Below are 26,996 nucleotides of genomic sequence, written 5' to 3' on the forward strand. Positions count from 1 at the left end.
GAGCCGCGAAATGTCTCTATCCGGGCACCGGTGCACCGACGCGGTGGTTACTCGGTTAGGCGTTCGACGGACTTCTCTCCTCCTGCCGTCTCTGTCCTTGGGGATGCGTGGAGATCGTCGACCGTGCGCGAACTCCTCTCTTGATATCCTTGAGGAGGAACCCGAGATTGAGGGAAGCTGACCCTTTATTCTCCTTTTTTTCCCTCGCGGATAACAGACGCACGAACGCTTAAGGATCTCGCGATGATTCGCCCGGAGGTAACGATCATGCGAGAGAAGCTTTTTCAAATGGTATCTCCCCCCACCCTTCCCCTCGCAACCTGCGGTTCGCCGATTTTTCTTCCGGCCGGGAAACGAGATTTTTCTGGCCCCTCGATTGCTGTTCTGCGCGCTGGGTAATCTTCATTACAGTCAAAAAAGGCAATTTAAGAGTCTTTTCAGCCAGAACAGCTGTGGTCTGAATTATTCGATAGTCTTCGTGGTTATTGTGTGGGACGCGGTCTGGGTTAGTTGCTTAATATCGCTCGAGTACTTCGTTCTGGGCATTTTTAGTAATTTCTAATTCTTCTTCGATTGCTTATGGCAGTCACAATCAGGTAAAATTGCTTGAACTCTCTTGTTCGGATAACCTTATTTATTTTTCGTTTTTCTTGTTCTGTACATACAAGTCGTGAAAAGGCAGTTTTCAAAAAGGGTGTCGAGCAGTATCGAGCATTTGTGAAGTAAAATTCTTGCAAGATAATTGCAAAATACAGTGATTTCTCTGTATATGTCCTGGACAATACACGACGCTAGCAAGACCCGTGTTGTTGACATATATCGAAAATTCACTGTATTGTGGTCAGCTTGATCCTACTTAAATGATCGAATTTTTATTTGTATTAATCCTTTTGCAGTAAAACACAGAGTTATCTTAATGAACTATGGATAAAGGGAACAATATTTGCAATTTTGCCTACTAAAATTTTTGAAAGAAGCAGCAGGTTTTAGATTTACGAATTTATGAAATTGTATTGTACGATTCCCCGATTATTTAATATTTAAAACCTGATGTAATTGCTACGGTCATTAATTGTATATTTAACGAACGAAGGTTTATGAATGAAGGTTTATAGTACAAAGGAAATGAAATACAATTGGCACATTGTTAGTAAATATGAATACAAGGGGATATTCTTTAGAATATTTTTTTTTTGTCATATTTCCAAAAAAAAAGTGTAAACATCGTTTGTAATAATTGTAGTGTATTTGTGAACGAATATAATCTATAATTACAATTATAATCTTTAATTACAAAACTCTTAATGTATAGATAGACATAGTCATAGTAATCTGTACAAATGCGTATGATGAGCAAGTTTCCCAGACAGAATCTGCAACTGCTAATACTGACTAATAAAACGAGAACAGAGTGCAGATAATTTTGAGCACAGTAGAATTCTGATCATCAAGATGCGTTGCATATTAAAACATCATCAAATTCATAATTGTTTGCCAACTGTTAATCCTTTCGAAACTGATGGAAAAATTTTTTAAAAGCCTCTTATACATTTATCTTGCCTAACACGCTTCGTATTACTTTTCTCTATCATTTAATAATCAAAATTCTACTGTACACCACAAAAAACTCGCTCAATGCTGCCAATCGAGGTTCAACCAATCCCATCCGCCATCTTCTCGTCGCGCAAAAACGTCATCGCTCAAAAAATCCCGTTGTCCGTTCTCAAAAGCGAAACCTACCCAACTAGGTTTCTCAATGTCCACGTAGCTCTGACAAGTGCCCAAAAACAAACATACTTGACTACAAGGATCAAGCATGGGGTCTTCACTAATCATTTTAATCAAAAGTGCATTTTTCGCGGTCTGTTGTTCAAAACGAGATATTGAAAACAACTATAGTACACAATGGTGTACTGTATGAAGACGGAAAGCTAGTTAGCTGAAGGACGGATGGTCTGCTTTGTGAGTCTAACATCCCCTCCACTGACTATAGTAGGCAACAAGCGCTCTAAGAATGTGAATTAGGAGCATTTTTCATTGTTCACCGGGTTTCATCGTTTTTCCCGTCGAATTCTTCGCGTCTTGAGAATTTTATTGAACTCCTACAATTTTTGTTTCAGCAACATTAACAATTAAAACCTATACTTGGTTAATAACAATAACATAGACAACCAATAACAATAGAAATGTTTTTGTAAGGTCTTAATTCAATCTCCAAGGGGGCGTGGTTCCCTGAGTGGGCGTGGTTTCGTAGCTCTCAACTTGGAAAGAGCCAATACTGTGCCACACACTGCTCCTCCTCTAACTGCTCTATAGTGTCCTAATTCCATCCTCTAACAAAAATATGTTGTAACCGAAAAAGCATGAAAATGATTTTGCCTACTAATAAAGAGAGCAATTAGAACCACAAGGGAAGCAAAAACGAATTAGAGATTCTTTCAACTAACTGTTCTTACCCCCTCCAACTAGTCAACTTCTCATCCCCATACAGTACACTGAGCTCTTCTTCGAAAAAACTAGACCACAAAATGCAACAGTGCAATTTATTCTGACAGAGCCTCCTCAGTATACACTCTGTGCCCTACTTTTCCCCATGGAGTTATAGCAAGTGGTCACGATGCGTCCATAGAGCCCCATAGCAGCTCAAATGTCCTTTAGCCGTGGGTCAGTAGGTAGCTCGCGAAGAAGACCAGGGTTAATGAGGATGTTGACGGCGAGAACGATGACGTGGATCCCATGACTCGAATCCTCGAGGAGTGATTGCTCGGTTCGATGAGTTACGGGGCCCCCTGGCTCTGATCAGCCGGTCAGAGCTTGTCCTGAAGGGCCTGGCGAAGCTCCTCCGTGGCTTTGACCACGTCCTGGACCTGTCGCAGGTGGATCTCCGATCTGGAGTGCTGCACCGTCGAGTTCGATCGTCTGATGGAGTTCCCGCTGCCGAATTTCGGCCGTGGAATTCTCACGCGTTGCACGTCGCTCAGCCAGGACTCCATGGTGCTCGTTTTTCGACGCGCTGAAACAGAAACCGGACCGGCGATCCCTCTTAATCAACCTCCGTTAGGACGTGACCGCGAATCGGGCATGGGGCAGGACCGTTTGCTTGGTTTTATGGGGGATTATCGATATTTCAGACTCGCCTTTTATCAACATTTCGCGAAAACTTGAGAAATTTAGTCAACCATTTTGACCGCGTAATGCTGTGCGAAAGATGGACCAAATACGAAGTGACTAAACGAGGCTGATGTATATTCCATTATAATACTAACTGGATTTAATTTATTCAGATTTCATAGTAACATGTATTCGAATAAAGAAGCGCGCTACAAAATTTTCCAAGACAATATAACGTGACGAATTGTAAAAGAAAAACACTGTGTCAAGTGGAGGATTGGTACCCAAAAATGGTACCCTGTACCAAGCAGAGGATTGGTGTCCAAAAATGGCACACTGTATGTACGTAGTAGAAAATTGGTATCCAAAAATGGTACACTGAGTCAAGTGGAGGATTGGTACCCAAAAATGGTACCCTGTGCCAAGCAGAGGATCGGTATCCAAAAATGGTACACTGTACGAAGTAGAGGATTTGTAACAAGCAGAGGATTGGTACCAAAAAGTGGTACCCTACAACTAAACCCCAGATAATTGGAAGTTGAAATGGAAAGTGAGAATTTATCAGCATGATCTACTGTAAACATGATAGATCCGCAGTCTATTAAGGACACGCTCGACTTCGGAATAAAATAGTGGAGATTGTTAAAGGATCTTTGAAGGATTGTGCAAATCGGCCCGGTTGATTGAAATTGATTACTGCGATTTAATTGGTGCTCTCATAAAGTGGAGGCCGGAGGTTCCGAGGAATAAAAATGATAGGTACATTTTGATTGATTGGTTAACCTAGTTCCTCGACTGATTGCAATTATTCAATTAAAATAGAGAAAATGGGAAAGACGTGTCACCTAATTGCATCGCCACAGTTTCATTGTGTAAAATATTTAGACCCCTCGCAGGATATTTAAATACGTCAACGTAATATTTTAAATAACATACGCAGGACTTTAATTTCTAAAATTTTCAATTCTATATTTTCTTATTTGCGCTTCGCAATATTTCCTCGTTACGAGGCTGGTACGTAAAATTTTGTTGAAAATAAATACTTTTTTTCGAACGGAACCGAGTGGCATGTCGACTGTTTGACATTATACGTCCGTAACTCACTGCCGAGCAAAGAGAAAGTTTTAAAATCCATTTTCTGGCCGATCTATACGCCATGCTTATCAATAAAGAAACCTGGGCCAATGAATCGACGCGATTCGAAGAAGTATTAATATTTATCTTAGGACTTGTTCGGTGAAAGTGTCGCTTAAATTACAGCTTCTTTTTCTCCGTGTATGTTTATCGAGAATCTTGGTTACCGATGATTTTCGCACTACAGAAAATCCACTTTCTGTTCGACAAATAGGCTCGCAACAATATTGCTCCGCGGAGAAATTTTCTGAACACGCGCTAAGTGGAACGATCTAATCACTTTCGTATTACCATTCTTCACACTGTGTTGCTCGTCAGTTCTAAATGATAATCTTTACTTATTAATATTTAGTGACGAGTTAATCTGTTCGTATACTGCTGTTTATTACCATAACTTCTCGCTTTTTTTCTAAAGGTTTCACACAGTTAATTGCTAACTACGTGGAGCTACATCATTATCAATTTTTATGGCGTCAGGTGAACCGTTGAGTAACCGTTAAATATTTATTTTTAAGTATTGTTCCGTACATAGAGCACAAATTTAAAAATTTTATTTACTATGTAACTGTTCAATGTTTGGTAAAAAAATGGTTTTTCTTAGCAGAAAGGTGAGAAACATTTTCGGTGTTTTTTATAATGATAAAAGAAGTTCGTGAAACCAATTCATGTTTAAACTAAATTTCTCAAATATTGGCAATGGAAAAAATTGTTTTAAACTCAATCAAGAGATCGTTATAAAAAAAAATGCAGGAATGTTTCTCAACTCTATTTCAATTAGAACATATGTTCTAACAAAAATTAAGGGGTTAGACAGTCGGAAAAATTTTGTTATGCTCCTCTAATATCAGCTACTGGCGAATTTTTTAACCGCAATTGATGGAGATGAAAATATTTTCTTCAACCTTGTTTTTTGAGGAAAAAAAATATATTTTTACCAGAAATTAATTTGGGATCCTCTAATACCAGCAACTTAAAGAATTTTTTAAATGCAACCAGTGGTGGGATCATTGTTTAAAAAATATGGCGATGGTACTTTGACCTCACCTCAAGTAAGGAAAAATATATTTTCTCCCAAAAATGAACTGTTCTATGATAAAGAAATTATTGTGTGGAACAATGGTGGCAAATTTTTTTATTCGATTTAGGGCTGAGGCCTGGGTTTCGTTGTGTGAATTTTTCACGATTGTGAAAAGTGACGCGTCACGTCTCCGCCATACGGGTTTCGTATAGCACGAAGAAGAACAAACGGGAACGAGCGGTGGTCATTGCCAGTCGAGGGCAATGGGTCATGCGAGATACGTGACAGAAAAAAAAAACCCCGGAGAATGTTACTGGGCCAAGCCGGCTGGACATTCCGGCTCGCATGATCCGAATCTTAATCAGTCTCGGAAAATCAGACAGTGGTGCGTTACACCTGAACCTTCACTGGGTCGACCTTCGTTACCTATACACTTCAGAATTCCGCAAAGTGTTCGACGACCAACGAGAACCGAGAGAAGCGAACCCGAAATAGTCTTCGTGAAATTCCGAGTCGCGCACCGGTTCGATTGTTACCAATTTCGACGACTCGAATGTCCTTGGGCTGTTCTTCGTCGTCCACGAGACCGGTGGGCGAATCTTCGCGAAATCTTCGCCAGTCAGCGAAATCTACAACGTCGGAGATCTCCTAGAGCTTACGCGAGATTAAACTGCCCGAGTTTCTATCCCGTTTTATCTTTGCGGATCGGCCCGCACCAGTCGCGGAAGATTAAACGCGAGGAATGTGAAAACGCAATTTTTAGGGCGACATCTGCCGAAATCATGTTCCTCCTTCGAGATTTTTTCAGCAAAAATGAATATAAAGAGAATTCACATTAATATAAATTCATAGACCTGGTTGATTTAAAAATCAAACTGAGTGTGTATCACTATGCGAAGGAACTGGCTAGGTATAAAGTAGTAAAAGATTGGAAGTATATAAAAATATTGTTCGGTTGTTTTCAATGTGAAAGAGCTTTTAGGGGATGAAAAGAATTTCCGATATTTCAGTTTTCTTTCGATACAAGGCGACGGCTTGGTACCGGCTTTCGTCGTATTTCGGATGAAGAAGAAGAAGAGGAGGGGATAGCGGTTTTCTTATTTCAAAATGAAAAGCGTCGTCTTGTATCGGAATAAAATTGTACATATAGAGCTTATCCCCACCGCGATGGGTCGCGAATGACTCCGGCGTACGGAGGGTTAAAATCGCGACACCTGGCCGCAATTAAACGGTCTCCGGAGGATCGAGAGGATCGAGAAGAGGTCGTATTCGGGTTCCAGGAATGACTCGATCTGCCCGGAGGGTTTTACGATCTTGTTTACGTCCGGTGTTCCCAGGGACCGCAGCCGCGACGCGACGGTAAGAAAACGCGAAATGACACGGCGATGGTATCTCGCGGTGCCGGGCTTAGGGAACCTCTGGGATTTCTGGATCTGGATCTCTGCCCCGGCGGAAATGACGGCACTCTCGCAATCGGCGTTATACGATTCTCCTGGAATCACGGTTCTCTTCGCGCGGCGATGGAAAATCGGGGTAAACGGACGGCGTAATGCAGACTTAACGATAGTCAAACACGAAACGCTATTTACACAGTATCTACGGATCGAAGGCGAGAGGGGCCGACTTAATTTTCCCCTTTCGAGGAATGACCGACAGCTATGCGAAGTCCCTACATAATTTACCGAGGTTCCCAGGATTTTGTAAAAGGAGGATTGTTGCGCGGCGAGAAGATGGCTCGGGGTCACTGTCCGAAATGTCGCTCTTCGATTTTGATCCCACGGATTCTTGAAGAATCTCTTTTTTTAACGCTTTTTGGAAGCTTAAAAATCTGATTCTTTCGCACCATAATCCCAAACGAAATTATTAGATTGCGTTATCGAGCATGTTGGCTTACGATCGAGGTGACTGTTGCCGTAGAAGGGTCTATTAAAAAGCCCTGAGCATGGGCCATAGACTTCCAAAAATTATGGAATATGTTAAGAAAACTGTATGATCCTGCAATACAGATTTCATTTAATGGATACCTAAGTCTTCAAGAAGACATCTAAACGTTGGTAAGACTAGTGGAGGCTTGGCCTTAAAAGATTAAATACTGGTTTTAGTAGCAGCGATTTTTAATTTTTAATTTCTAATTTTTAAGAAGCACCTGCTCCTGTCTGTCATCATTAGAATGCGGATCTGTATGCAAAATGAAAATTCTCCAAAGTCAGCTGCAAGAAACAGAAATTAAACGAGAATGCATATCCTCTTCTGATCATTTCAATAATTAAGGAATAGACAGCGGATTTTATGCATTTACGGCAAAAACGGGTAGGTGTAATTCAAAACAGTAAAAAGATTAAAAGAGTTTAACAATGTCGACATACCATTGTTAACATACAAAAATTATTAATAAGCAACATAAATTTTTACTTAACTCCTACAGATCGCAATAGATGTATAAAACTTTTATTTTGCATAAAGATCCGCAGTCTAGTAATGAAATAAAGAAATTATATAAGAATGTTCCTAAATTCGTCTAACGTTTTCACAGTTATGCGTTTCATCTATTTCAGTGAAGAATCATCATAAAAAGAAAATCCACAATCTACCGCTGACAAGCTTACCTTCACTCTAGCCTCCGCAAAACAACGAACAAAAACAGTACATTTAAATGCAAGTCCTTGCTTCTTAGCTAAGAAAAAGACGCGCGGCACAAGCGAGGAGATAATGAAATACCATAAGCACAGCGTTTCAATGTTTCCCATAGCATCGTCAGGCAATTTGCATAAAATCGAACGGTAGCTGTCAAGAGTGATTGAAGCAACGATGAATTTCGATGTTAGAGGGACATTAGCATAACGAATAAAGGCAATTACCGCGGACGGTTCGCGACGCGTGAAAACCTCTCGCGGTTCTTGGTCCGCTGGCTTCGCGATTGAAATAGTTTCGCGTTTGTCCGAGTCTGGGATCGAAGATCGAGAGACAGAGGAGAGCGGGCGGTCTCGGCACGGAATATTTCGCAGTTTTAATGCGATCGATACGTCCGTCTCGGATTTCACGGTGGCAGTTTGGATAAACGGTGAAAGGAGCAGTTCGCGGGACGATAAGGAACGATCGGACCGGTTAAAAATATGGATTCCCACACTCGCGGTGCTCGGATACCGTACAGAATAAACAGTTAGACGTTAGTCAACGGTAGTCGCCAGGCCACGCGGCAAAACCGTCCAGAAACGTTACCAACGAGCACGCAACTTTTTTCGCTAATTGCCCGTTTATCCTTTCTTGTCCAATTTGTCAATTATTCCTCCTGCAAATTCCGCGAACACCGTGCCGTCGACCCCGGTAACAAAATCGGGTAAGGGACCCCAATTACTGTGGGGGTACCAATTACCGTACCCGTATCAATTGTACTCATTTTGAAAGCATAATAATTAATATAGGGACGGTAATCGAGTCCCTTACCCTACTGCTCACTTTTTAACAACAAATATTTTTATACCTGGTCGGCGATAGCGGTTTGCAAATTTTTCCATTTTATTTTATAAGTTTTACCTTCTTACGGTGTGCCTAGAACCACCAAACGAGTCGAAAAGACTTGTTCCTAATTTCTTCGTTCGCAATTATCAAAGTGTTGATTATAAAAATGTCTTAATAACATCCGAGCAAATCGCTATTAGACAGCGAAATGAATCATTCGCTTTTAATGCTGAGCGGTTCCAGAACCGCAGAACTGTGAAATTAGGAAAACTGAACCCCCTCGCGATTTACGCGAACAATTAACGGAATCACTCGGCATGAAAACAATATATACATGTATACAAACGGCAACAGAAATAAATATCACGTTAAAATCGAATCAAAAGCCGGAAATGCCTTTCGGTTACGAGCCAGCCGAGAAGTCTACGGTTAAACTGGTCGGTGGTAGCGTAATTGATTATTCACGATGGATAATGGCAGTCGGTGTGGCCGATCGTTGGCTCAATTTGACACAGGTTTATTTAATATCGCCTCTGGCCAAGGTAACGCGAGAGCCGCGGGAGAAACGCGACAAGAAAAACGAGCCGTTGCGAAATCGGCGAGGCCGCGATTGCTATAGCATGCTGCTCGCTGAAACAATAACGAAACGCGCAGAAACCGCGACGAGGTACCGCGATAACGTTGATTATCTGCGCCTTTGTCGATGGCCGAGATTAAACGGCTCGAGCGACGCGTCTCGATATCCGGTTCCCATTCCCCTTGTTGCCGGGAATGCCGGGATTGTTGCATTTGGATCGGGCGTTGCTGTCTCAGACCCTCGAAATTAGCACATCGTAATTAAAAACTCGAGGCACGGATAATTACGGCGGGCTCTCGATGGAAATTCTTTTGTTAACTTCGGATTCAGTTGCAGATCGTCGAAGAAACGCGTATCTTTCGTCGTCAATCTTCTTTTATATTAACAGAGCCGATGCTTAGATCATGTTAGTCATTTTAGAAATTATTTTATGAACTATAGAGCGAAGAATAATTTTATTTTGCTAGCTAAGTTAATTCTTTTGTTAACTTCGGATCCAGTCACAGACTGTCAACGGTGTCTTTCGTAGTCAATCTTTTTTTACATTAACAGAGCTGATGCTTAGATCATATCAATAATTTTAGAAATTACTTTATAAACGATAGAGCAAAGAAAAATTTTTATTTCGCTGGTTAAATGATTCTTCATGTTAAACATGCGTTAACAATATGTCTCGGTTTTGTTATTCCACGTACTTGGTCACGTGTTATACATTTATACAAGCTGTCAATGAATAAATACGTACAGTTTGTGTAATATAAATTCATCGTTCGAAAATCAAGAGAGTGTATGCACCGATGCAGTGATTCTCGAGTGAGCCAATTCATACGATTTGTAGGTAAATAGCATGTATCGGTGAGTGCCTGTGTTATGGTTAAATTGGACGACATCTTTTTTTTTTTGTCTAACGGGAATTGTCGACTGAAAACTTTTTTGACAACAATTACGGGATGTAAAGAATCGACGAGTTTTATTGCAAAGCATATATTAAACCTGGCGAATCACTAAGAGATAAGGCCACGTAGCTACAGAACACTTTATGACAGCATAAATCAACAAACGCGATAAAATATCTGCAATGACTCGGCTGATTAAACGAAATATCGATTCCTCTCGGACACTTCTTTTTTTTTTTCAACGGTAATGGATTACCTGTGACCTCATCCAGACTGGGAACACGCGAACAATTATCGAAACGCAGCCATCAGGGCTTCGATGCTCGCCCGCGAACACTTTTGAAGCTTCATGCGAACCCCTAACCGCTTCAACTTCGCCCGACAGTGTCTTCGACGACAAATCGGGTGGAAGACTGGAGGCGTGACTATCAATTATCGATGGATTATCGATAGACTGCGAATCTGATGATTTTACAAAGGAAAAAGTGAGCATACATAGAACACGAAAGATGAAAGTATCAAAATGGAAGAATATGATCACACAATTTTGAAATACAAATTTTTACCTAACTTCCTAACTACACAGCTGAAAAAGTAATTTCACAAAAATCCACGGCGGCCACCAACGGACATATTAAAACGATGTATGCTTTCCAATGGACTTTGAACGAATTCTAGGATATTCAATGGACTCGAAAAAATTCTGTGATAGCCTTTTGTAAACAAATCGCAGCCAGCACGAAAAAGAAAAAAAGAACAGCGTCGAGGCTGGAGAGAGCGGTCGCGCAAACACTTTCATCTATCTCCATGTTCCGGCGGAAGGCTGGTCGCGTCCGGTCCGAAAGTTATACTTCATCGAATTATCGCCGGTCTGGTCGAGTGCAGAACGCTTTTTCCACATTTTTTTATCCACGAGAATAGAGAGAGAGAGAGAGAGAGAGAGAGAGAGAGAGAAAAGGAGCGATAGCAGCTCGTACAGAGCGGCGCTTCGATTAGGAAACGCCGCTGTTGCCCGCCTGATGAAATCTCCGCGCAGTCGTGGAGAAATCATTAAGCCGCTTGCAACCGTTCCAGGTGCGTGCGCGTGGATGCACGTGCACCTGGGACCGTTCTCTCTATCTTTCCCTTTTTGCGTTTCTCGTTGCGTTTCTCGGACCGATTCTCTGCTATGGAGGTGTCACAGTGTCCGAATGTTATCGGCATTTCGATGTGGCGATGATAAAGCCACCTATCAATTTTATTTGGCGATTTATTGAAATTTTACAGATCTTCCTGTACAGCAAATTGAGTGTGTAACTAACACCAAACTTACTACTGACGTTCGATAGACCATTTTTGTGGATATCATTTGGCAATTTATTGAAATTTTACGGATCTTTCTATACAGCAAATTGAGAGTGCAATTAACACTAAACCTACTACTGATGATCAATAGTCCATTTTTGTGGATATCATTTGGCAATTTATTGAAATTTTACGGATCTTTCTACATAGCAAATTGAGAGTGCAATTAACACTAAACCTGCCATTGACGATCGATAGACCATTTTTGTGGATTTTCTTCGACAATTGTTGAAATTATGCACTCCTTTCTGTATAAAATTGATAATATTACTTTAAACCCGTTACCATCAGTGTCGCCAGATCAAGACTTCTACCCCCACTCTAACTTCCCCTTCTACCGCGCTATTCCCCGCGGTCCGATCACGTGACGTGACTCCGGTAATGGCAGGGAGAGGGGGTAACTTTTTCCCCGCGTTTCGTGCTCCCTCCCCTCATCTGGCGACACTGGTCACCACTGATCAGTTAGTACCATCTTTTAGAACAGATCAGTTTTATGTCTTTCATTTGGTAATTATTGAAATTGTGCAGATCTTTCCATAGAAATTTAATAATACAGTTAACATAAAATCCCACTTATAACACTGTGATGATCGTGCAATTTTAATCGAAATTGAATTTGCAGGAAATAATAAATATTGGCCTTAAATCACCGCTTAGGACGATAAGATTATTTCCCGTTAATCTTTAATTAAAAATTCGATTGCTTTCAGAACGATAAGATAGAGTTACAGGAAACTGTTCGCGTTCAATAAAATCTATTAATCCCATCTTTAAACAATTGCATTAGATTGCAACGTAAGGTTTTTTAAATGAAAACCGTGAAGTGGAATCTTGTAATTTGCATTGAATAATAAATAAATTCATAAAGCTAAGATTGAACTGACTTCAAACCAATCTTCTTCTATCTGAAGATAGCTGATTCGACTATAGATTACAGAAGAGATCGAGGTAGATATTATTTCTCTGCCATACTTTAACGATATTAGATTTTTAATTAAAAGATTCTTTCCACGCAACCCGACAAACTGTAATTACAAATTAACTTACGCGTCTGCAAAAGTGAAACCACTTTCCCTGCAATTGAATCGGCCGGGTTCATTGAATTTGACGATTTCCTTACAATTTTCATAAACCCCGAAGATGCATAAATTTACAGGCATAAAACGCTCGTTGAATTGCAGATTCATAGTTTTGCCGAACAAACATATTTTTCTGAAGCGTCGTATGGAGTGCCGATCCGACGAATTTTATTCCCACCATTAAGAACTCTATTAAGTCAAATGTAAAATATAGGGTACATTAAACTTTAAAATACAAATGCATAAAATCCCAAGGTCTACTCGCGTAACGCCGACTTTTCTGCGAATTTGCTCGTAAAATTTCGCTCAAGCATTTTTAAGACGGCAGTAAAACCTGAGCAAATTCGGCTCTCTTGTCAGAATAGAACGAGTTTAATATATTCCGAGTAATATAGCACTCTGTTCGAGCACACCAAACTGCCGTCGTCCCGTGTGACTTTTTGCGAGCCGAACAACTTATTGCAATGAACACAATCGTTCGAATACGAAATTCGGATTTATAAGCTACCTCAGAACTTCGTGTTATCAATGTAGTGACAACTTTACAGGCATGAAACGATCAAATTTCCAGTCAAAATCCTAGCTCGGTGAATTTCACGACAGGTCACTGCGAATTTCAAGAATAAATGGTAATCGCTAACAGTGCTTTTCTACAATTAACAACAGCACTTATTCAACGAACTAATATTAGACTAATTAGACAAGATAACTTCTCAGATCTTCCGAAATGATAGAAATTCTAGTCGAGATCCACATTCGGTATCAGTAGATCGCTATTTCCTGCGCTGCGAGTCTCGAAGAATAAATAATAACGCAGCGTTTTTCTCCAATTAAGAAGAACAAGATGCCTTATTCAACGGCTCAATGTTACAATTACACAACTCGACTTCGCCGATCTTCAGCAATCCGAAGAACGACGCATTGACACATGTAATCGTCGACTTTCGAAAGATTTTCCTCCAGCGAGTTCCGTGTTGCATAAGTATACGAACCTGTGGGCAACAGTCCCATAAAATTGCAATTACACATTTCTGTCCCGGCTGGTCCGATCCCTCGAACACGTTCGCGACAAAACGAACGAATATATATATATATTTTTTTTTTGGTTCTCCGCGGAAAGAAATCCTCGCGACGTTTCGGTTGCAAGCACACAGGCGTTGTTCGAGTTTTCCGTTCGAGTCGAAACTCCCGGAATATGTTGTTCACGGTAACGAGTTCGCAATCAAAACGCGGACAGTTCGCGGGAAAAACTGCGTCGCCGGGCTGCGCAAGAATGACCGAGCGAAACCGCGCCGGAAAGGCGAAAGAAACACAGAGTCTTGTTCGCGTGGCGAGCAAAAAAATTTTTCGAACCACACTGATCGCGGCACTCTCGCCGTCGCGGCGAACCCGGTCGAATATCGCCGGGAGAATTCCATTCCGAGTCGATAATAATCGACCGGGTGTTATGAAATCGATCGGGCCGAGCGACAAGCCACGAGGAAAACGAACGATAATCGCGAGACGCGTTATCTGCACGGCCGGCGAAGAACGGCGCGAACGAAACTGGTCTCGAGACCGACATCGACGATCTAATCGATGTTCGCGGGTTCACTTTCATCCGTTTCATTCAGGTATATTTTATTCCGCGATGTTTAACGCCGTAATCTCCGCGATCGATCTATCTAGTTTCTTCGGCCTGTCGGTTGATAACAGTTTAATAGCGAAAGAAGCAAAACTGGTCCCGACACCGATACAACGACTCAATCGATGTTCGTCAATTTATTCTGCGACGTTTAATTTTTATCGCGACGATTTCCCAATCTGTTTCTTGTATCTTGATAATTAATAACAGTCTGCTGGTATTAGGAGTAAAACTGCGCGCGACGCTGATGCGACGATTTAGTCTTTGTTTGCGAGTTTCATATGTCATGTGCCATTTTATATATTTCATTTGGGAATATTTTATTCTACGACGTTTAATTTTTATGGCGACGATATCCCAATCTATTTCGTGTATCTTGATAATTAATAACAGTATGCTGATATTAGGAGTAAAACTGCGCGCGACGCTGATGCGACGATTTAGTCTTTGTTTGCGAGTTTCATATGTCATGTGCCATTTTATATATTTCATTTGGGAATATTTTATTCTACGACGTTTAATTTTTATCACGACGATTTCCCAATCTATTTCGTGTATCTTGATAATTAATAACAGTCTGCTGGTATTAGGAGTAAAACAGCGCTCGACGCTGATGCAACGGTTCAATCTTTGTTTGCGAGTTTCATATATCATATGCCATTTCATATATTTTATTTGGGAATATTTTATTCTACGACGTTTAATTTTTATCACGACGATTTTCCAATCTATTTCGTGTATCTTGATAATTAATAACAGTCTGCTGATATTAGGAATAAAGCACTGACACAACGATTTAATCGTTGTTCGCGAGTTTCATATATCATATGGCGTTTCGCATATTTCATTCGGGAATATATTATTCTGCGATGTTTCATTTTTGTCGCGACGATTTCTCAATCTATTTCTTGTATCTTGGTAATTAATAACGCCGTGTTAATCATGAACTCGAGGCTGACGAACGATTATGTTCAAGAGTTTAATTTGTTTTATTCAGAAATATTTTATTCTGTGATATTTAATTATCTCGACAGTTTCGCGAGCTATTTCTACGAACTTGTTAGTTAATAATAGACTGAGGCTCGTCATGCACTCATAACATGTAAAACTGGTCTAACATTGTACGCAGTTATTAAAACTGTACTGGAATCGTTCATGTGATAGTCGATTCCTGAATGAACGAGATCGTGAATGTGATATACAATGAAAAATTTGTTTGTTTCGTTGCAAATCCCTCAAGTATTAATTTACAAATGGACTCTAGATTTTCATGATTTTATAATTGAATGCAATTAAAATTTGCTTTAAAATATAAAATAGAATGTGTTCTTAATTGGGACTGATGGTAATAATAATCTACTTGATTTTTTTTTTAATACGTTTTTAAAAGTGTCTGTTCGTACGAAGCTCTATTAGATCTATTTATGAACCTGTTACCTGAGTGACTTTATACGTTCTGAACACTATCAAAGACATTATACCGGACAAACAAGGTTGACGTAATAGTTGTTATATCGCAATTGACGCAAATATAATATAGCTGGTATCGAGAAAAATGATTGGTTCAATAAAGATGAAAAGGAAAGGCGATAACAAACATGTACGACGAGTCGACTCGTCTTTCCCTGTTGACAATTACGTTTTCCAGTGATAGTAAATCTCTGAGAGTACCCTTGAAACATCAGTTTTCAAAGAGTTTATGGATCAAGGATCAATGAGATTCGAAAGTTACATGTTCGGGGAATGTTTAACAATTGCCAGCACCGATGCGTGACAAGTAACCAAGAGAAAACTAAAATATTCAAATATACTCGAAATAGAATCGCTAAAGTTCATCTCTAACGAAGGTAGAAAAATTGTTATTTAATCTCTGTGTACAATACTGTCGTCTTCAGCACAGTCTGAGCACAGTTATCAACTGTCCCCAATATTCCTCCGCAAAAATCTCGTATCTTCGAGAGATTCTCTAGACTAGAGAAGAGTCTACTGCCTACTAACCTTGCTCTAATTTCACTCGCGAAAAGGTGTCAAAACCACGGAAAAACACATAGCAAACAAAAGCGTTTAATTCAGTTCGGGGTTCAGAAACGGGGCATTTTAAATTAATGGCAGAACTATAAAATAATTTAATTTTCTATCTTTAAAAACCAGTGGACGAAGGACTCCTACCTCAAACAATTCAATATCGAAGTTATGAATGAACTGCGAATGATTTTTGCAAGATCCCTCTCAGATCTCAACCAAATTCACTGTCTTTACCACACGAGTCCAAAGCACCGACAACCAACCTATTCTAACAAATGCACTGTATATCCTACACACTCATGCATGCAACAACTGCACAACAAAGCCTAACTGATCGCAGACTCCTTTATTAAACGCTGACAAAAACACAAACCCATAAAACGCTATTTCCCAAAGCCACAAAACTATCAACCCGAAACCGCAAACCAAACATAAAACTCCCAAAGTTCCCCTTCCAAATCCTCGAGCACCTCGATCAAAAATCCTCCACCCCCTTTAGACAAATGGCTGCGAAACTTTCCCTAAATCCCGGACACTCACCTGGTTGGTTGCCAAGGTGTAGAACAGCGTGTTCCCCGGGGGTCGATCTCGTTGATCCGTACGATGGCAATCCAGCGATCTATCGGATCGGTGCCGTGGTATCGCGATCGAGCGTCGAAGTAGGAAGCGGCACGCAGCTCGACGGCGTCGCCTCGACTGATTCAAGAACCGAGCGTGAAGTGACGGTGCGGCCAGGTCTCCGGTTTACGTTTACCTGATCGGTCTCTGCGTGCAACCGCGGCCAGGAGGACGAGCCGAACAGAGATAGAAACCGTCGAAGTGAAGCGAGAAAGAACGAGCCAGCTGGAGAAAGAGAGAGAAAGGTAGCGAGTTGGTGGTGTGGTGGGGCGGACAGGTAACAGGTGAGAGGGGCAGAAGGTGGAAGAATGAGTCTTACAACGTTGCCAGGTTGTCCAGCGATCCTCGGGATGTGTGTACGGGTTACGTGTACGGGTGGGTAAGCGAAACGACGAGTGGAAGCGTCGATCTCCGCGGGAGAACACCGAGAGAACGATGATAACAGGAGCGGCGCCGGACAAAGGGGATGATGAGGTGGCTGGCTGCCACCCGGGACGTCTGACGCGCTGTGTACACATTACGCTCTCTACGGCCAACACTCTCTGTGTCGATCCTATCGTCCGGTTTCTACGAGGACACCACTGTTACCTGCTACGGAGACCGATAGCCCTTAGACGAGCATGAAGAATCCGGTGATCAACGCTCGATGGATTTCGAAGACACTGATTGAGCTGGCGGAACCCCTGCGCGGACGCGAGCTGGACATGACTCGGATAGCGAGCTTTGACTTCGGGGCTTCGAGAGATCGGGATCTGCAAGCTTTTCGACTGACCTGGTTTCGTGGAGAGTGCATTTTGGCGACTCTGATCCGCTGGGTGTTCAGCTGTCTTCGAGTTGTTCAGTATTATCATTGCATACTGTTCACTGAGATGGCCAAGCCCTGCTAAAAGACATCTAGGAGCTAGAGCGCGATTTAGGCATCAGGTTTTGAGTTAGGGCTTTGAGAGATCGGGATCTGCAAGCTTTTCGACTGACCTGGTTTCGTGGAGAGTGCATTTTGGCGACTCTGATCCGCTGGGTGTTCAGCTGTCTTCGAGTTGTTCAGTATTATCATTGCATACTGTTCACTGAGATGGCCAAGCCCTGCTAAAAGACATCTAGGAGCTAGAGCGCGATTTAGGCATCAGGTTTTGAGTTAGGGCTTTGAGAGATCGGGATCTGCAAGCTTTTCGACTGACCTGGTTTCGTGGAGAGTGCATTTTGGCGACTCTGATCCGCTGGGTGTTCAGCTGTCTTCGAGTTGTTCAGTATTATCATTGCATACTGTTCACTGAGATGGCCAAGCCCTGCTAAAAGACATCTAGGAGCTAGAGCGCGATTTAGGCATCAGGTTTTGAGTTAGGGCTTTGAGAGATCGGGATCTGCAAGCTTTTCGACTGACCTGGTTTCGTGGAGAGTGCATTTTGGCGACTCTGATCCGCTGGGTGTTCAGCTGTCTTCGAGTTGTTCAGTATTATCATTGCATACTGTTCAGTGAGATGGCCAAGCTCTGCTAAAAGACATCTAGGAGCTAGAGCGCGATTTAGGCATCAGGTTTTGAGTTAGGGCTTTGAGAGATCGGGATCTGCAAGCTTTTCGACTGACCTGGTTTCGTGGAGAGTGCATTTTGGCGACTCTGATCCGCTGGGTGTTCAGCTGTCTTCTAGTTGTTCAGTATTATCATTGTATACTGTTCACTGAGATGGCCAAGCTCTGCTAAAAGACATCTAGGAGCTAGAGCGCGATTTAGGCATCAGGTTTTGAGTTAGGGCATTGAGAGATTGGAATCTGCAGGCTTTTGGATTGAGCTGGTTTCGTGGAGAGTGCATTTTGGGGACTCTGATCCGCTGGGTGTTCAGCTGTCTTCTAGTTGTTCAGTATTATCATGGTATACTGTTCACTGAGATGGCCAAGCTCTGCTAAAAGACATCTAGGAGCTAGAGCGCGATTTAGGCATCAGGTTTTGAGTTAGGGCTTTGAGAGATTCGAATCTGCAAGCTTTTCGATTGACCTGGTTTCGTGGAGAGTGCATTTTGGGAACTCTGATCCGGTGGTGTTCAGCTGTCTTCTAGTTGTTCAGTATTATCATTGTATACTGTTCACTGGCGCTTCTAGGAGACATCTAGGAGCTAGAGCGCGATTTAGACACCAGGTTTTGACTTGGAGTTTCGAGATTGTCGAGGGACCTTTTTACACTTACCTGGTTCTGTATGAGTGCGTTTTGGAGACTTTGATCTGGCGGGCGTTTGGAATGTTCGTAAGTTGAGTATTCCTCTAGCTACAGTGAATTCTCGATATATGTCAGCAACACGGGTCTTGCCAACGTCGTGTATCGTCCAGGAGACATACCCAAGCGGTGTTATGTTTACACTCCTCGACGTCCGTGGCCGCTCGAGCTTCGTGGCCCCTCACGGGGTATACACCGCGGTAATGGGGATAATTCTGCGACATTTATCATACAACTCTTGGCGACATATATAGAGAAATCACTGTATTCGTTTTTAGCATTGTCTACTGTTGGTGGGAGTACTGGGGTGGCCCTTGTATATAGGAGCTAGAGTGTGACTTAGGTATCAGGTTTTAATTTGGAATTTTGAGATTGTTGAGTTTTGGGACTTTCTTAAATTGACTTGGCTCTGTAAAGTGTGGTTTTTGGGGACATGTGATGGAACTCCAAGGCATGTAGAAGCTAAGTTGTCTTTTAGCTATTCAGTTTTATCATCGCGTACCATTGATCGAGATGGTGGAACCTCTGAGCGTCTAAGAGATAAAATGTAATTTAAGTATCAGGTTTAGACTTTACAGGTTGTTCGGGTGGAACCGTTCTAAATTGACCTAATTCTGTAAAGAGTTGGTTTTGAACCGAGGATGGAACTCGTGGACATTGATTGAACTAATGAGACCCTAGGGTATCCCAAAGCTTAGTTGTCCTCTAGCTATTGTATACTACTGTAAAATACAGATTGTTTCTATTGCTTGCAAGGTACGTAGACATTTCCATCTTTTCCGAATAATTTTATTCAGTCGAAAATAATCCGTAGTGTAGTAATTATGGTACCTCTGAGCATCTATGTAGAGGCTAGAGTGTGATGTTTGGGTATCAGATTTAGACTTGAAGTTTCGGGATTGTTGGGCTAGAAGCTTTGTAAATTGACCGGACTCCGTAACGAGTGGTTTTTGGTCGACACTGATTGATCTGATGGAACTCTGGGATATGCAGAAGTTGAGCTACCCAGTCTTATAATTGCATATCACTGATTAAGATCGTGGTACCCCAGGGCGACTAGGAGTTAGAGCATGACTTAAGCATCAGGTTTAGGCTTGGAATTTCACCTGATTTTGTACAGACTGGTTTTTAGAATTCACTGGTCCCGAGTTTGAAGACACCGATCATCCGAAGAAAGTCTTATATCAATATTTAGAGGCCAAGCTGTCCTCTGATCAGTTTCATCACTGCATATCATTAACCCTTAACGGACCAATGCCGCCATATAAACGGCATGGTACTTGTCGCGTGTATGGCTGCAAAAATAAAAAAAAAGTAAAATATAAGTATATATAAAATAAAATATAAGTATTTTCCTTTCTATACTTGACATAAAAATGTTGAGTCCGCAGTTTCTCGGAAGTAAACTTGAAATAATTCCGGACAGTTAAGGGTTAAGCGATGGAACCTCTGGGACAGGAACTATATTACCACTTTGGAGTGTGACTCGTTGGACCTAATTATTACAATTAATGAATTGAACAATCTGCAAAAAATGGTCAATAAATTCGGTAACTAGGAAATTCGTATTTAAAAGAACAAACTCGAGTGAAAGCTGCGGCCAAACATTTCCAGAGAAATTTGCAAATTTTCCACGGACCGACAAGGAACAATGCGCGGTAGTGTTTTCACAAGCAATAGGAGCGACGGACAGGATTCAGCTCGGAAGACGAACGAAATTGAATTGTCCCCGTGGAACGCGCGTCGAGCTGCTCGTTACTCGCGGATCGATCTGTTTGCGGAAAGCACGGGATCTTCAATCTGCGACTGTCGGCCGTGCTGATTGATGGCGTCGTTAATACAGCCCGGTTATGAATGTTTAGCAGAATAAATATCCGCCAGGAGACGCACGCTACGCGTCGCGTCGCGTCGCGTCGGGGAGTCGTTATTCAAATCGCTGTTTACTGTTAAGACGACCGGCTGGCTTTTTTCCTTGTTGCAGTGCGCGCGAGGTACGTTAGGTAACCGGAGACATAAGTTACCTAACAGTAGGGGAGACTCCGATGGTCGTCGGTTTCTCGCTCGGGCAACTTCGGTGCCACGGCTGTTTCGTTTTACCAGGGTCTTTGGAGTTTGCTTTCAGCCCGCTCGAATTTCTTAAGTAGGTTAATTAGGGCTGCGAACTGTTCCCGAAGACGTCGCCGAGTTATCGGGCCTGAATTATTACGTCCTCGTGATTTTATTATCATCGCTTGATGCTGATGGACTGCGATCGGTGCTGTGCGAGTTTCTCGAGGGTGTCGTCGAGCTTCGGCTGATCGGTAGACGTCAGTAGTTGTCAGCAGACTTTATGCATTTCTGTTAAACGTGATGAAGTATGAAACAGAGATAGTCTCTAGGTTGTTACGTAAATATTTATTTACTTATATATTTCTGTCCAATATTTCTCGATGACAAAATTTGTATGCGTTCCTTGATCGTCGGGTGAATTATCCTAAGAGTTTCAGAAAGAATTTTATAGTTTCTTGAAGAACAAATCAGAGAAACCATCAATTGGAAGAGAACCGGTGGCTAGCTGATTTGCACCTGTAACGACGCATCTCTAATTCAAATGTGTATTGTATACCTTCTTGAAAGTTGATCGTTTCGAGAAAATCACGTACGTGAATATCTTCAATGTGAAAGTTTAGCCTGAGCGAATTCTCGAGACTTGAAATTTGACTGTTGCGTGTAGGTCTTCCCGATGCGCCGCGCCGCATTGCGCGTCGTCGCGAATGTTAATGAGCAAAACACGGAGGTTGCGAATCTCACCGGGAGAAACTATGATTCTTTTTGCTTCCTGGTCGCTCTCCCCGAAGCGTGCCCGATGAGTCACGGAACGATTCCGCAGAATCGACGGCTTGCGTTTTTCGGGGAGCGGAGTCGTCATTTTCCTACGCCGGTTCTGATCGACATGATATTCTTGTTAATTGGCCGGCCGGTTTATCGTTCTCTCCTTTCTTTTTCTTCTCCCGTTTCCCTATTTCCCTTCGTTCTGCTCCGAAATTTATTTTAATTCCCATCGAGAAGCAATTCGGATGGAAATTATCCGGACGGTTTGGCGGAAAAAGAAATCTCGTTCCAGCGGTTCCGAGGGAGTTTATTCTGCTTGGGCGGAGACGTGTTTAGCGTTTGTAAATTATGGAACGATGTTCACTGAATCAGTGGTAACGAGGATGATAATAACAGTAATGAGTCGTAAAGAAGGATTCCCGGGCAGTTGTTATCGGCAGGCCGCGATCTTCTTGTAAATACTAATTCTTATACCGTCGTTTGCAGAACGTTGAAATCGAAATGGAGCTTGATGCTTCTATTAGGAGCTTTATAGACCTGAAATAAATTGCGAGTCTGCTGAAACCGCATCAAGCGTTTATTATACCGATTATCCATCGAACTAAATCAGCTGTTTAATTATTGTACGGTTCAGCTCCCAATTTATATTTTTAGAGATACCGGCTCTTCGTTGTTTCTGGGTAATTTGTTGTGTTTGCGACGGTTGAATGCCAAGTGTAGGAATTTGCGTGGAAAACGTCCCGCGCTCGTTTAGGCCGAAGCAGTCGAAGGAATTTCGCGATCGCAACAGATCGAGTACGCAACCACGGCGATGTTGAAAGAACGATAACGATATATTAGGAATCGATATCAACCTCGCCTAGATCAAGGTATCAATTCCATGAACGCGAGTCCACTCGAGGATTACGAGACACATTTTGCACGTAGGTGTTTCGTTTGCGAACCTTGACGCAACAACACACCGGTTTAACGAACCCCGACGATTTTACGATCGCTTTATAAGGACCACCCTGTATGCAAAGATTCCTAGCAACTGGGTTGAGCTTATTGGCCGATTCCAAATGATTTCGAAAAATGGCGACGCTGGAAAACGGGCTCCACCGCTCCATAACACGATTGTTTTATCGTTCTGAGACTTCTAGCAATATGGTTGCAAGAATTCGCTACTAAATCTTGGCAAGAATCGAACCTGCATAGTTGAAAGGCTCGGTCGGCGTAAAGAAGACAACGCGGACGACATAACATAAGAATGAATTACAAGAACGATCTACAAGAATGAGTTACAAGAATAATTTATAAAAGTCTACGTGGTTGAAAAAATTTAATTCAATTTAAGTGAAAGAATTCGATTGGGGAACATATTCATTCAATGTGAATTCATTCAATTCACTTCGGTGAATTCACTCCGAACTATAAAGAAATTTAACCCTGTACAATTGATCCAGAACAATTAAAGGATTTAACACTGCGTATTTGGAGGAATTTATATTGAATAATTAAAAAACTGAACTCTGCACAATTGGAACAATTCATATCGTACATTTGGATGGAAGTGCCCAAAATTGTAGGAAGAATTCAGCCTAGACAATTAGAGAAAATGATCTGTGTATAATTGGAAAAATTCTCGTAGAACGAAGGGAATTAATTTTGCAGAGTAGGAAGAATCCACCTGATATAATTAAAAGAACAACTCCTACAAATTTAGAAAAATTAACGCTACATATTTGGAAAAAATTGACCAGGATATTTGCAATTCTTGGCTCAATTTAAATAGAACAGTAGCCCCCCGTTACAATTTTTAATAATCATCCACCGAGATTAATCTAAAGTGCATATCCTAACGCTGCATATTAGAAAGGAATTGACCAGAAGTTGACCAAGAAATTTAAATTTAAATTGATAAAATCAATTTAAATAGAACAGTAGCCCTCCGTCACAATTTTAAATAATCATCCACCGAGATTAATCTAAACTGCATATCCTAACGCTGCATATTTGAAAGAAATTTACCAAGGAATTTAAATTTAAATTGATAAATTTATCAATTTAAATAGAACAGTAGCCCCTCGTTACAATTTTGAATAGTCATCCACCGAGATTAATCTAAAATTCTATCCCCTCCGCCGATAAATTTGAATGAGTTCAGCCTGCATAATCTCACGAATTTCCTCAGCGAACAACGAGAAGAATTCCTCGAAGTATGGTAAAAAGATTTCGCGCATCGGATCCGATAGAATTCGCATTACGGCGGCACGGCCGAATTCGGCCGGAAGCGAGGCAGACTGGTGACCCTCGTGGCGATCATTTCCAGTCGTTGCAAAAAGAGCGAGCAGATTGCCCGCGTTAATTCCCCCGGGACGTGGGAACTTAGATCGACCCAGATCCGCGAAACATCGTGAGAAGATGGGCGTCGGCCAAAGCATGATCGGCCGTCGGTGCCGCTTTTCGGCCCGCTTCTTCGTCTTCCTGGTATATAACGGAACAGACGGACAAGCCGAAAACTTTCTCCGGCGCCTGACCTATTATCGGCTCGCCATTATTATCGTTGTTTCGCGCAGTCGGTTAAGGTTAGTGGGTAACCACCGGCCTGTGTATTGCCGCTGATGCCTCTACCGTCTACCATCTACCATCTACCTCTGCGTCGACTGCTGCTGAATTACCTCGAACGAGGGTCACGTTTTTCAGACTGGAACGACACTCTTTTGACGCAACCACGATGGAAACCGGTAATTTCCTCTGTAAACATCCTGAACTCGAATAATACTTTGATCTTCCCGCTAGAAAGTCGCGCGTGTCTGGGTCGACGACGATCCTTCGTCGGACAGATTCGGCGAAGAGAAAATTTCTTCGAACTGATTCTGTTCGACATTAGATGTTTACCGAGTTAATTGGGATCCTGCTTCACACCGGAGCTGTCAGACGACTCGGAATGTGGCATCTCAGATTTTTTAATTCGCAAATATTGCATTTCTGCAAATATTTTCATTCTCCATAAAAACTCACCGGTACATGTTTTCTGAAATGCTAAAGTCTATCGTTTTTACTAATAATATGAAAAACGTGGAAAATCATGGGGGGGGGGTCCTAATTTCGTGACCGGGGGCTACAACTGTTCCTCGTCGTGATTTTAATGCGTCGAGAGGATTGAAATGTCTATTTTCGGAGGCGGTACCTGGCGGAGCAGAGGAGTTGGCAGCCGAATGATAATCGAACGCGTTTCTTTCCATTCCGCGGATGCTCAATTAAACACGGCCAGCCGGAATAAATTCCGCGGCGGTTCGCTCGCGGTCGGGAGCGGCAACATCAAACCGTAATCGGCTGACAAAGGTAACTGATTCTGCAATTAAATCGATTCACGGGGCCGAGCTTTTAGCCGATGAGAGATTACCCGGTAGATTTTTCCTTTTCCGTCTCGCGGCGGGCTTGGACGCTGACCCCCGTAGTCCTTCGATATTAATTGCGGCTGTGCATACACAGTGAGTCATCTCGAAAGGGACGGTGGAATGGAAGGAGGAGAAGGGTAGCCGAGAGGAGAGACGGTATACCTCTTAAAGGTAGCCGCTAGATAGAAGGATGATCCGCGGATCGAACCGGTTCGGAGATAAGAGATAACCTGGCCGCCGTTCAAGAAATCGATCAACAGACTGAGAGGCTCGTTCCAATTTTCTTGCCGGCCGGGGTTCTGCGAGTAGCGTTCTTTCTTTTGCCATACTCGCGCGGGCTTGATCGCCGACAATCACGGGACGGCGTAATAAATTCTCCGCCACTTAAGTCATAAACACGAGGCGAGGATCTTCTTCTTCTTCGTCGTCGTCGTCGTGGTCCTCCTCTTCTGCTGGCGTCCACGCTCCCGTTGAGCTCCTCCATTTTGCTTCTGGTTCTCTCGTTTTCGAGACGCTCACGCTCGTTCGGGGTGTTTCAGATTGTTCTCGAGCGATCCCAGCTGCTTCTCCTGTCCGCGTAAACCCCTCGAGGACGACGCCATATTAATTTCTTCCCGTGTGATCCACGTTATACGATGTTACAGATGCTATCATGGTCTGTTCGTGATTTCGAATTTTCCATATTCCAGAAACTAAGTCTACACATATTTTTAAAATGGCCTCTCAATATTGCACAACAAAAAATGTGAACCACTTATGTACCCAATACTAAACCACAAGAAAAAGGCATTAGTTAAAAAGTAGTAACAACACAGACGTCTTTAAGTAGTCTCTTCCTAATTCTTTTCGAATCATTTCTGTGCTTCGCGCTCACTAAAAACGATATTATTCTCTGCATATTTTTCTCATAATGTCCGTACAAGTTCCGTTTCACCTCTCTGTATAAACAAATCGGTGACTCACGTTCGTACGCGAAGGCCTGACTCACGGGGCGAGCGTTGATTAACGCGCCTGCGCGCCATTACGCGGAACCCGGGCCCCGATATTTATTAGCCACGTTAATTAAGCCTATTGCAACGCCGGGTTCTCTAACAGTATAGGCCACGAATTACGCTTCACGCGATCTCACACGACGGATTACGCTTCGCGCGTCCCGTTAGCTCAGTGATCGGTCGAACGGTCCCAGTCCGTTCCGCGTAACGATCCAGAGAAACGGTCACCGATCCATACCGGTCCCCCCCCCCTCTCTTTCTCTCTGTCCCTCTATCTCTTTCTTTGTTAATTGCGATTAATCGCCGATCCCTAATTGCTCTCTGTCCGCCCGAAGAAGATTTTCCGCGAAACCCGTCGCGGTTCACGCGCGCTTCTCGCGAACGCTAATTACGGACACCTGTTACGATTCCGCGGGAGCACAGGCCCGCTAATTGGCCCCTCGATATCCATACTGCTCGAAAACTACGCGAATTTTCAGCATTCTTGCTTATGGCAACGGGGGACACGCGTAATCTTTCTTTATTGTTAGTGGAAGAGATAATCTGGTTAACGATTGTCATAGGAACGTTATTTTATTAAGAGGTGAGCATTGCTAATAGACTGCTGGATTAAATAACAATATTCCACATCAATTGCCGCGGCTGGGAGTTGAATAAAAAGGTATTTTCTATGTCTATCAATTCGATAAATTTTTCTTTATAGTCCGTAGAGAGATAAT

General features: G+C 42.3%; 2 protein-coding genes across 9 annotated transcripts in view; one reads left to right on the plus strand and one right to left on the minus strand.

Annotated features, from left to right (window-relative positions):
* The window catches only part of Dysc (whirlin protein dyschronic), a 145,445-nt gene that overhangs the window by 102,371 nt on the left and 16,078 nt on the right, over nucleotides 1-26,996 (plus strand). The window lies entirely within an intron of this gene.
* On the minus strand, nucleotides 1,225-17,029 carry LOC143356389 (uncharacterized). The gene is made up of 2 exons (XM_076792040.1): nucleotides 16,808-17,029; nucleotides 1,225-3,013 (listed from the first exon to the last, which is right to left on the minus strand). Exon 2 carries the CDS (start codon nucleotides 2,991-2,993, stop codon nucleotides 2,808-2,810), a length of 186 nt encoding a protein of 61 aa, XP_076648155.1. The 5' UTR covers nucleotides 2,994-3,013; nucleotides 16,808-17,029; the 3' UTR covers nucleotides 1,225-2,807.

This window comes from Halictus rubicundus, chromosome 8 (assembly GCF_050948215.1).
Source record: "Halictus rubicundus isolate RS-2024b chromosome 8, iyHalRubi1_principal, whole genome shotgun sequence".
In the NCBI taxonomy this organism is placed as follows: Eukaryota; Metazoa; Arthropoda; class Insecta; order Hymenoptera; family Halictidae; genus Halictus; species Halictus rubicundus.